Source organism: Sus scrofa, chromosome 9 (genome assembly GCF_000003025.6).
Source record: "Sus scrofa isolate TJ Tabasco breed Duroc chromosome 9, Sscrofa11.1, whole genome shotgun sequence".
Taxonomy (NCBI): Eukaryota; Metazoa; Chordata; class Mammalia; order Artiodactyla; family Suidae; genus Sus; species Sus scrofa.
Window position 1 is genome coordinate 102,789,332 of NC_010451.4, and position 12,560 is coordinate 102,801,891.

The window sequence follows — 12,560 nt, forward strand, 5'->3', positions numbered from 1 at the left end:
TGTATAGCATAGTGACCCAGTCTTACATATGAATATTCTTTGTCTCATGCACTCTCCACCATGTTCTATTCCAAGAGATTGGATATAGTTGCCTGTGCCGTGCAGTAGGACCTCATTGCTTATTCATTCTAAATGTAATAGTTTGCATCTACCAACCCCAAACTTCCCCAGAACTGCTTTCTAATGACTGTCCAGACTGTGTGTGTATTGAGTAGAAAATGTTCATGTTTTCGGGGAGGATTGACACCCCTGAAAACAGCCCTTCCCGGCACACTTTACAGATGCAACATAGAAGCCATAGCTTACCCGAGACTTTTCAGCAATGGCCGAAGCGTACATTTCTTCATCTCGAAGTACTTTCAGCCATTCTCTCTCAATCTCTTTGTTGAGGGGCAGACCCTTTCCATCCTGGAATTGCAAGTGAAGATGAAGTCTTCCTTCTCTTTGACTTCCTTTTGGAGTTCAATGGCCATAGCTTGTTTCATGGACAGCTCAGCAACAAGAGCCATCATTTTTTCGGTAGCATCTTTGATTTTTTTCTGGTAGCCGTTCATCTAGAATTAAAAAGCCCAAGGCTTAGCCTATGTATACATTCCACAGAGACTTGAAGAAAATGGCAGGCTTGCTGGCTGTCTAGTGGTGGGGGGCATTCTTGCCTGAAGGAAGGAGAGTTTAGCTGGGAATTCACAGAGAAAAAGAATAGGAAGAGACCTCAGCGATTCAGCCCAAGATGCTGGCTATGTAAATAAGGACAAGGAAAAGGGAAAAGAAAGAAGTCTATTCATCTAGTTACTGGATTTCCAGGTGGATGGTATTGAGGGGAATATCTTAGTGTCTCTGTTTTTAACGGGTGAAAAGGACAGGAGAAAGAGTGTTCTCGATGTCTAAGTTCCGGCCTGATTTTGCCATGTTATTAGCCTGTTGCTTATTCTAGGGGAAAAATCTGGTAGAACAGAACTGTATTACTTACTTGTTGCTTAATTAAGATAATCAGCATCTGTAATGATTTTTAAGGGTAACTCTCACACTTCCATGTGTTTGTATTATGGATCATAATTCCTGGGATGCATCATTATTAGGTCATAAGCAAGCATGAGCTGACTGGACAGCCTGGCCAGTAATTTGAAATGCAATGTTCCTATGTGTGTGTGTGCTCACACACACTTACCTTTTCATATCATTTGTTTATTGTCAGAGAATTCAGAGATAAGACTAAATGGAAAGATTGATTTTAAAAGACAGAAATGAAGTAAAATTGGAATTGGTGGTTTCTGTAAGCTTTCTGGCCCACAGCACTGCCTTTCAATGAGGCTGCAGCCCTGGTGGGACAGTGAGGGGTGACCCCTCCCAGCCACCAGCACTCACTGTTGAATCGAATCGCCTTGCCTTATTATTTCTTCATATCCTTTCACTACTGACACGAGGTTATATGCGTATTTAGTTATAGCCTGTCATCCCACAAGAGTGTCATCTTCGTGGGGATGAGGACTGTTGGTTTTATTCCTTATGTTCCCAGTGCTTGGAACATAGGAGGCACAATTAAAGTTGGATGTTTGTTGAACAAAAGAATGAAAAAATTCTCTGTCTTATTTAATCATTCAGTTCTTTGAACCAAGGTCAATTGAGACATGAATATGAGCTTCCAAAACTACACCTGACCTTGACACACTTTCTCCTCTTAATAGAGTGTAGATTATTCTGTCTGTACATTTGCTTACAGAAACATGCTGCTGGTGATTTACCTGCTTCTGAAAATACAATGACTGATTATTATGTGCAAACTTTGTCTCTTTAAGGGACTAGGGAATATACATTTTTATAACTCTTCCGCACTGCACTAATTTTCAGGAAGCATATTTTGAATAGAAATGACTGCCATTCAAAGCTTCGGTGATCAATCACCATCTCTCTCTTAAATTTTGTTCATTAATCAGCCATTGCACACTTGAGTGTGTGTCTTAACTAGCCAACCTCCCTTCTCCTCCATTAATTAAAAAAAAAAAGGATGGTATAATCATCTTCTCTATGTTATTGCTGAGATTTCCCACTTTCTGTTCCTTTGGGAAATGTAAGAGGAGTCATAAGCTCTCTAGAAAAGATGACAGATGAACACCCGCAAGGGCCCAGGCCAATTCTGCTTGACTATCTAATGCTCACCACCACGTTAGCTGATATCACACTCATTTAACAGATCAGGAAACCCAGTTTTAAGGTCATTTATGTATCTTTCTCAGTGTTACTTGCTAGTATTGGGAAATCACAGATCTGAGATCTGAATGTCTTTCTACCTTCCAGCTCTGTCTATATGAGGAGATTATTTTAAATGGAGGGGGAAATGGCCAGGTAGAGAGGATAGACAGTGGGGAAAAGAAAAGGGAGATAAATCACGAGGACAGGACTCAGTCTTGCTGGAACCTTCCTGACCATGTGGACAGTCTCAGCAGCCACCATTTGCATTTCTCTGGCGTTACACTTGACTTCTGGAGGGGCTCTGTCCTCAGCTTTGACAAGCCGGCCTTTGGCAAAAACCACCTTCCCCAAAGAAAGGGAAATTCATTTTGCCGAAGGAAGGAAGGCAACATTTCAAGGAACTTCGGACGTGCTAATTCAGGAAAAGTTCATGAGCCTAAGCAAGTCTTAACATTTCTTATTTTCTGAGGTAAAGTCCTGGATTGCACAGGTGCTGTTGGAGTGATCAGTGGTCAGAGTGGAAGAGTAAAGGCCAAATAAAAATGGCCAAGAAAGCTTGAGATTGACAGTCATTTCCTATTTATTTAGTGGGCCAGAACTCTTTCTAAAATGGGACTGTTTATTCAGTCGAAGTTTATCTAGAGTTTAGTACATAAGAGGCATTGGGGAAACTTAAACTGAGGAAAAATCACTGCCCTCAGGAGCCCACAGTCGGGGGTGTGGGTGTCACTGTTACTTGTGGTGTCTTATCTGTCTCTCCCACCAGATGGTGCGGACAGCGAGCCCTTTCCCTTTTGCGCTCAGCAGCTCCAGTAATGTTGCTGACTGACTGCAATCCCTGTGCTGTCATGAAGGGATGCTCCAAGGGCCTGGGGAGGCCAGGCAGGCAGCGAACCATCCAAAACCCAAAGGTGCAATGTTCTGCTTGTCTGCCTCCCTCCTGCTGGCTGCTCCACCTGGAGTAGCTTCTAGCAGTCCCAGCCTGGCCCTGTAACTTTCGGTTGACAGGCCTGGTATTTTACGATTAGGAATGAGGAAGCTCCACGTTACTGGCCTTTCCTCACTAGTGGGGCCTGGGGGTGGCTCCACCCCAGGGTGGAATAGGTCTGGGCATTGTGCGACTGGTGTTCTCTTTAATAGACCCCTCCCGTTTCTGGGTTCTGGCTGACTTCTGGATTCAGGGAGTTCCCGTGCAGACCACTGAGTAATCGAGGCCCTCCCTTCACAAGGAACTAGAAAGGATTTAACCTGACATGTAAAATATGAAGATGATCCTTGTAGGTATCTTGTTAAGTGAAACTTGTATACTGTCATTGAAAGGCTTAGGACTTCCCACTATAAAGTATTCAGGGTATAAGATTGAAACTTATCTTCGACAATTCTCTAAGAGACATCTTGACATTTTTAATTTTACATCTTTGGATTTCTGTGGTCATAAAGTCTATCCCCTCTGGGGCGTCTCTCCAAAAATGAAGCCGTCTATGGAAAATGGAAAGTGATGGGCGGGGAAGGGCAGAAGAGGAGGCGGGACTCTGGCGGACCTTCTTGGCCAAGAGCAGTGTGTCCTGCTTGCAGGCCTGAGTTTTGCTGTAGAGCCTGTCTGTGAGCCGAGACACCTGTTCATAGATGAAATCCTTCTCCAGCAACTTCTCCTCCTTCTTGGCCAGCTGTAGTTCCAGCTATGGTCGAAAACAATTGTAATAGGAAAAAGTCATGTGAATCCAAATCTTTCCTGTTTTTTTTTGTTTGTTTGTTTTTGGTCTTTTTAGGACTGCACTTGCGGCATATAGATGTTCCCCAAGCTAGGGGTTGAATCGGAGCCACAGGTGCTGGCCTACACCACAGCCACGGCAACGCAGGATCCAAGCTGCATCTGTGACTTACACCACAGCTCATGGCAATGCTGGATCCTTAACCCACTGAGCAAAGCCAGGGGTTGAACCTATGTCCTCGTGGATGATATATTCATTTCCTCTGAGCCATGATGGGAACTCCCAAATCTTTCCTAATTAGAGCACTATTTTTCCCCCTTAATGAAGACACCTTGCTTTCATAGTTCCCAAGGTAACTCTAGAAGGCCTTTAAAGCTGGACTAAGCCAAGACTTCCCATCCCTAACACCCCTACCCATCAAGAGCTATGGAAATTCTTCCTCCCCATGGCAGAGAATGGCCTTCTCAGCTCCATCTAACTTCCATGTTGCCGTTCCTCTGATAGGCTCTTCAGGACAACAGATGAATCCATTCAAGATGCCAAGATGCCAAAAGTGCCCCTGTGGGCTGTGAGACAAAGGTGGGCATCTTGGGACCACCAAAGTCATACTTCTTTTGGCAAGCATCTAAAGTCAAGCTTAGGTTTTGTGACTAGATTACAATGAAGGGCCTATGTTAAGTGGCTAGAATAATGAGGGATGCATCTGCCTAACATGACACAGTGCCACAGATATCTGTGACACTGATCAACCAGCGGCTAAGAGGTGGTATTTTAAGAAAGGATTGTTTACCGCATCCATTTTTTTAATCATTTCTTCTTCGGTCATATCTTTCCCTGGAAGGAAGCGTGTTCTGTTCTCACTGTCGGGATTGATAAATTGTTTCTCCAGGTCTTTTATTCTGTCTGTACACTGTGAAAACTATTAAACAAGAGAGAAACATTAACTTTGCTCAGTAAATCTTAAAGCCACATAGTCTAGGTTCTTTAGGGTCTTTCCAGGCAAAGGTGAGAGGGAATTCCCAACACCCCATCAGCCGGACTTGTGGTCAAGCAATGTTTTGGCTTCCTCACGGGACCATGAGGACGATGTCTGCAACTGACCCTACAAAGCAAGGCAGCAACTTCTGGGTCATCAAAAAAGAGCTGACATTTATTACTTCCCATTTTGTGATGTATGCATGGGATTCTGTGCAGTTGCAGAGCTCCAACTATACAGACTTACCCTCTCTTTATTGCACACTGTTACAGGGGCCAAGGTAGACAACATACAAGGTACCCTACATATTAGACCCCAGTTTAAAACCCTTTTCTGGCATTAGGCTTAATGGTTCCCCAAAGAATAATACAGTTCTTAATTACTAGGTCAACACAATGTACAGTCTGTGAGGAATATCTGTATCTTCTTTAGTAAATACCCAATGTAATGTTTTATATGTCAACTATATCTGTTGACTCTTAGAATTTAGAGGTGGTGAAGAAATACAGAACCTACCGAGTAGGAGTGGCAGCCACACTTGCATTGTTTTGTAGAGAGAGATGTAGAACACACTAAAAGCCAAGAGCCGTCACGTTTAGCTTTTCTCCTGAAAATCTGTATGGTCTCAGGCAAATCCTTTTATCTTCTCTACACCTCAACTATCAAACGGGAAAGTAAGTCCCCATCTCATGGGTTGATCCATTAAACAAGATAATATATTTAACGTACTTTATAATGTATCCAAGAGTGATACAGGTAGAATTAAAATTTTTGATTTGTGCTCCTTCTCACAACAAAAAGAATTTCAAATAGTGACATGAATAATTCTTTTCCTTCCTCTCTCGCCACACTTCTTGACTGCTTACTATGGAGTGAAAGTATCCATGCATGTGTAATTAAGCATTTGTGGTCTTTAGTATTAACATTTAACATCTTTTTTAGTTAGGAAATTCACAAGGAAAAAATTATTGTGCTTATTTATCAAAGTGGTCCCTCGATTGATCTTATTTTCCTGTGGGCCTTTGAGGAAAAACTGTTTCCTTTTTCTGTATAAAATAGTGTTCCTGTGTTCTAAAATAGTTCACGTGACTTCCAAGAGCTCTAAAAACGGGCTCTTATTGCAAGTAAAATGTTGCTGGGAAATGTGACTCATGATAATCCTTGGAGTGGACTGTTTGATGATTAAAAACTGTTTCGAGCAACTAAAAAATAAAACTGCAAGCCTTAAGAGAATTCTAAAAATGATACAAAAAAGAGGAAGATTGAACACACACACACACACACACACACACACACACACACACAACACTGCAGCTATGACAAATAACAGGATATGATGAGGATCTGGCATTGCACGGCATGGTGCAAACATGGCTTGCCTGAAGCCTGAAATTTCACATCATATCCTCAAAGGGCCTATGTAATTAGTGCTGAGTATACAATTAAATAATTAGAGGCTGTTTGAAAACCAATGGGAAACTTTCTATTTAGTTTTTTTTTTTTTTTTTTTTTTTGGCAGAACCTACAGCACACATAAATTCTTGGGCCAGGGATTGAGTCCATGCCACAGCAGTGACAATACAGGATCCTTAACCCACCAGGCCACCAGGGAACTCTGTCTATTCAACTATTCTTAAGCTTGGAACTAACTCTGATGGAACAGTTAGCTGATAACACACGGTCCCTATGCTTCATTTCACATGCAGTCAGAATGGCGAAGGCTCACACCAGATGGTATACTATCATTGAATGGACAGGATTTTCCTCTTGGGTAAATGGAGTTCATATTTCATACCAGATAACTGGTTTTATAGAAAGAATTTTATCTTTGGAACAGAAGTATTAATTTACAATTAACACAAAGAAAATGCTTCCATAATACAGAGTGAATTTTTCTATTGTGGGTCTTATTGAATTTCAAGTCCTTTCATTCTGCTGGGCATCTTGATCATTTAGCATGGGCAAAGATGGCCCTGAAAACATGTTTCGGAAAGGACCCGGAAAGAGCCAAATTATTCTGTAAAATGGACTGAGACACATATGGGGTGCCTGGGATGGTGAGGCTGTGGAGGGGAGCTGGGGGAATGGAAGGGCAAGCCAGTGGAACGGAGCTAGGCTCAGGCACTGCCTGGGGTAACACAGCTGGGGGACTGTTCCCAGTGGTGGGGTGCTCCTATGAACTCTGATGCCATACTTGTCTGATATTTAAAGTTCCTTACATTTCTTTAATGTATCTTCTTATACCAGTCCCCCAAGTCTTCAGTAAAGTCAGGCACAGAGACAGGCCTGGCCTGAATGGTCTTCTGTGTGTGTAGGGGGGAAGGAAGAGCCAGTCCCGAGGCTGCACTGATGTGGCCCAAGCCCTGGGGTGTGTGAACTGATAAGTGGATGCCCAAATGGACCACACCCAGGAAGCATGAGTCAGAGCCACGGGAATCCTGGGGAGGCTTCTCGGGAGGCCTGGGGCATGTTCCAGCCAATCCATCCAACTCAGGGTTACACTTATCAAAGAAGTGAATGGGAGAACTTAGGGCTAAAAGAACACTAGAATCAGAACGCTGGCATATTTGTGCAAAAAGGAGACCCATCATCCATTGAGCCCTGTGAATTCTCAAGACATGATTAAATTTTAAAAAGCACTGTGTCTATATCTTGAGCTAATAAAAACTATTTACTTGTACATCTAGAAAAAGACCAGAGGATCTTCTCGAGACTTTTGATAATTTTATTTATTCGTTTAACTTTTATTTATTTTTTAAAATTTATTTTTGTCTTTTTTTAGGGCTGTACCCATGGCATATGGAGGTTCCCCAGGCTAGGGGTTGAATCAGCAATGCCAGATCTGAGCCACATTTGTGGCCTACATCACAGCTCACAGCAACGCTGGATCCTTAACCCACGAGTGAGGACAGGGATCAACCCTGCATGCTCATGGATACTAGTCAGATGCTTTTCCACTGAGCCATGAAGGGAACTCCAGTAATTTTAATAGTGATTATATCTTGGAGATAGAATTTTATTTTTTTCTTTAAAATTTTTGTATTTTCTTTCAAAACTTCATTTATGGAGTATGTCCTAATTTTATAATCGGAAAGAAACCTGAAAGCAAACCTGGCATTTTAGAAAATGTAGTGTAAAATGTGTTCCTACTACATTGAGTCAATGGAAAAAAATTTAGGCTACAAATTTTTTAGTGTCATTTTTTTCTATTTTCACTATGAAAATACAATTATTACATGTGAGGAAAACAGCTTTATATTCATGTTTTTAAAAGTTTATTTGCCATTTTATGTTTAAATTTTATGGATATATTCCACTTTAAAAAGGCCATATTAGAGGCAAAGTTATTCAATTATAGGGAAACTATAGGAGTTAATGAGTCCAGGAGTTCCCTGGAGGCTCAGTGGGTTGAGGATCTGGTGTTGTCACTTCTGTGGCACCAGTTCAATCCCTGGCCTGGGAAATTCTGCATGCCAAAAAAAGAAAAAAAAAAGAAAAGTTTAATTACATGGGATTGCCAATTAATAAGAAACAACAATCTTGGCTCTAGAGGACAAGAGTACCAAAAATAAGAGAACTAGGTCTGCAAGACCTTTCCAGCAAGTGTCAAAAACATAATAATGCTGGTGGTAGTAAAAGCCTGGATTACTGAAGTTTTGAGCTCTGAAGAAGCTAAGCTAGAGTTGAGATTTGGGAGGGTCTAAATTCCGAGAAAGGCAGAAAGTGCTTCCGGAGGAAACAAAGACAACCTGTAGCTCAGACGCCTGAAGCACAGATTCTCGCCTGGAGCAGGGTTCACAGGGATTTTTACACAGGGCATTTAACTCATGAATTTTTAAAGGTACCAGAAGGAGCCTGGTTTGATTTACATGTAAGAACTTGTTCAACCTACAAACCAATAAAGGCGAAAAAAAGGAAAAAGCATCAAATGATCCCAGGAAGAACAGCATGAACGCTTTCCCCACCTGAATCTGGAGCACTGCTAAATCAGCATCCAGAGACCTCTTGACTGGCAGTAATTGCTGGGTCACGTGAATCTGCCTTTGCTTCTCGGCAATCTTCAGTTTCAGGAATCGGATCTTTTCCTCTAGGACATGTATTTCAAGTTCTCCATTTAGCTTCATCTTCTCTTGGATATTTATTTTTTCATAAAAAATGCACACTTCCTCTTCCCGCTCTATCAGCTGAACACCGCTGTGGTCAAATTGAGAGGTAGAGGCTAAGAGAGGAGGCAGAAGCCACTGTTTTACTGGTCATGGTGATTCCCTCTGGATTTGGGTGCCAAAATACACATCGACACTGTATAATTCCAGACGACAATAGAGATTCACTGTTGGCTTTCTGGTTAAACGCCACAGTCTGAATTGTTCTGGGCATGGAGGGGAGGAAGGATTATTTCGCATCTCGACTCTGGGCTGAAAGTGTTATTGGCTGACCGTAGACTCTCTGCAAGCCTCAAAGGTTTTCCCAGGGTGGGAAAGAATGTCCTTGCCCATGCACGAACAATGTGATCCCATAGCGTGATTTCCTGCAGACCCTTTTACAGGGCCAGGCTTGTCAACAGAGGTCTGGCCAGAATTACCCAGGCAGGGGGCCAGGGAATGTGTTTCTTAGAGCTATTCTGTTCTCTCTAACTTGCCATGCCCATTAGGCTCTTTTAAAGTTAATTATTTCCGATGCACGTTTCTCCATCAACAGGCAAAAATCCTGTCCTTTGTAATCATGCCAGGCGAAGGACCCCTCCTTGTGAGGAGACCATGGGGAATAAACAAAGTAAGAATGTTCGAATTCCAGCCCCACAGAACTGACTAGGGCCTGGGAACAGACTGCCTAAATGCTTTGGATTGTGCCAGGAGCCAAATAAGAGGACTTTCTTTTCCCAGAGAAAACACCTGCCAGCCCTTTGAAAAAGGGGTGCTCGTCACGACCTGAAGCCCCAACCCTCCCCAAAGCGCTGCGCTGTGCATATCCATTATCCCAGAGTTCATCTTTAATTGCTTCTTTCTCCTTCTCTCTCTCCTCCCTCAAAACATGTGTACACAGTGTTGTATTTGGCTAATCTTAGCTCTGCATTTTGTCTCATTTGCTGGCTCTTCACTGGCTTATCTCATGAGCCTCTCTGTTTTCTTGACAACAGAAGCCAGGCTTTACCACCATATCGTACTTCCTGGGCCCACCCCTTAACACAGAACGCAGCCTTACATGAAACAGCACACAATCCAGATTCGATGAAAAAAAAAAAAATCTAATACCAGATGTAAGTACTACAGGGCTCTACCATCTCACAAGCCAGATTTTTCAGAGCACAGGCAACTTGGGAAAACTGTGAAGTAGTAACCAATTAATAAGAAGATGACACCGGAGAGAAATAATGCTTCTCTTGAGGTTCTTCCTCGCTAAGACAATGAACTGGCTTAACACCTTAATAAATATCATAAAAAGACCAAATCTGTCCTCAAAGTGGATCTGAGCATCAAAGACTTACTTACATCAATTATATTGAAGTAATTTGATGGTATCTTGGCCCTGACTGGTAGACTGGGAAAGGACTTTGATCTTTTTTTTCTTTTCTTTCTTTCTTTCTTTCTTTCTTTTTTTGCTTTTTTGGCAGCACTGAGCCATATGGCGTTCCCAGGCCATGGATCAGATCCGAGCTGCAATTCTGACCAATAGTGCATCTGGGGCAGCATGGGATCCTTAACCCACAGTGCCAGGCCAGGGATTGAACGTGTGTCCTAGTGCTGCAGAGATGCCGCAGATCCTGTTGGGCTACAGTGGGAATGCCAAGCCTTTGATCTTTAAGCAAGTAACTTCCCAGACCTTACTCTTGCCTGTCTCTCTCATGAGGAGAGGGTTTTCTATTTTCAGGCAAAATATACTGCACTCCCACCCCCACCAAAGACTAAGGAAACCTGAGTGTCACATGTTCCTCACGACCCACTGTCAGGTCTAGACAGAACAATGAGCAGCATTTCTAAATTGGATCTCTAGGTGCCTTGTTCTCACATTGGGTTCCTAGTTCTTACCTTTCATTTCGACGCTGCACGGCTTTTTCGTATTTTTTGCGAAGCTGCACCATCTCCTCCTCAATCGTTGTGATCATGTTGGCAAGTCTGTCGATGTTATTTAACTGGGCTTCCTTCTTCTCTTTCATTTCCTGAAGTTTTGCTACGATTTTGCACACATCGTTTTGCATGCTTTCTCTGATGGTAATGTTGTTGGCATGCTTCAGCATAGAATTTTGTAGCTTTCTTTAAAAATAAAAGGCAGTTGGAGAAGACGGTAATTTCCTTTAGTTTCTTTAAAAGCAATGAAGACTTCCGAAACGAGCAATATCCAGGGAGCTCTTGCTTTAGTAGTAAAGATATTGATCATAGAGTTATCCTCAGGAATTTCTGTAATCTTCCCAGGTCTCCCATTCCCCCTAAACTAGATTAGGACATCTTTCCTTTATGCCCAAAGCGTCTGCTGCCCCCCCCCCCTTTTTATCAAAACAAGAGTCTACTGCTCTGTCATCCTAGGGGGCTCTGCTCTCTTGAGGGCAGAGGTGGTTGTATCTGACACTGTCCACTGGACTGAGGTAGTGCCTGGCTCAATACAGCATCACATAAATGCTGAATGAAGCATGGCCTACTTTCATGCAGGACAAGAATCTGATGAAGTTAGATTTTCCTTTTCATACCAATCCCCTCACTCCTCTACCCTCCTCCACCCCCAAGAAAGCCCATTTCGTTACATCTTTATGAAAAGACACTGGGCAATAATGGCCATCAGAGAGTTCAGGGTGTATAGACTCTGTGGATCACAGACTAAATATAGGTGAAAGAGTCCACCAGATCTTGGCACATAGTAAATAATATTTTGTTTTGTTTTTAAAAATACTCAGAGACAAAACCATTGTCAGATACCTCTGAGTATTTTCACATGGATTAACTCATTTAATATCAAAAAGTCCCATACAGTAAGGACTATTTCTATGGGTAAAAAAAAAAGTGAGCCCAGAGAGAGAAGGTGGCTTGCTCAAAGTCACACAGCCAGTAAGTGGCAGGGCTGGGACTTGAGTCTAGAAAGCCACCTCTCTTGACCACTCTGCTATGCTGCCTCGCACAAGCACATCAGATGGTTCCCATCTACAATCACAGGATGCTGGTTAATAAACATTCGATCATCTTCTAACTTTAAACACAAATTATCAAATCTGTGCTTTTCTTTCTAGATGAGTAATTGAAGAGACATAGTGAACAAAGTTACAGATTATAGTTTTCCATTCACTTAAAAAACATGGCTCTGAGACAGAAGCATAAGGACTCACATTCAAGTCCTTAGATTGTCAGCTGTGAAGCAAGGGGTGTTCGCAAGGGCTTTTCTAGTTTGTAGAAGACTCTTTATTTTCTATTTCATTCCCAGGGTCTTTTATCATTCAATGAGTCAGAAGAGAAACCTTTGAAAGTGTTAAAAACAGTAGTTATTATAATACTTACCTTTCTTGAGTAACTGCACTATTTCTTAAAATTTCCAGTTCATTTAATGACATTTTATGCCTTTCTTTTATTTCATTGACTTTCTGGTGAGCTTTGTGAAGTAAGTTAATAAATTTGTTTCTTTCGTTTCGAATAGTGTCATACAGTTTAGCAAACTCTCTGAGTCTATGAAAATAAAAATGGTTTTGAAACTTATTCGAT

At 42.1% G+C, this 12,560-nt stretch overlaps 1 protein-coding gene across 1 annotated transcript in view; it reads right to left on the reverse strand.

The window, feature by feature from the left end:
• CCDC146 (coiled-coil domain containing 146) overlaps positions 1-12,560 on the reverse strand; it is a 135,460-nt gene that overhangs the window by 5,033 nt on the left and 117,867 nt on the right. Inside the window, 7 exon segments of the mRNA XM_021102558.1 lie at positions 307-404; positions 407-554; positions 3,732-3,869; positions 4,693-4,821; positions 8,844-9,072; positions 10,905-11,129; positions 12,360-12,524. Of these exon segments, the coding sequence (XP_020958217.1) occupies positions 307-404; positions 407-554; positions 3,732-3,869; positions 4,693-4,821; positions 8,844-9,072; positions 10,905-11,129; positions 12,360-12,524 (1,132 nt within the window).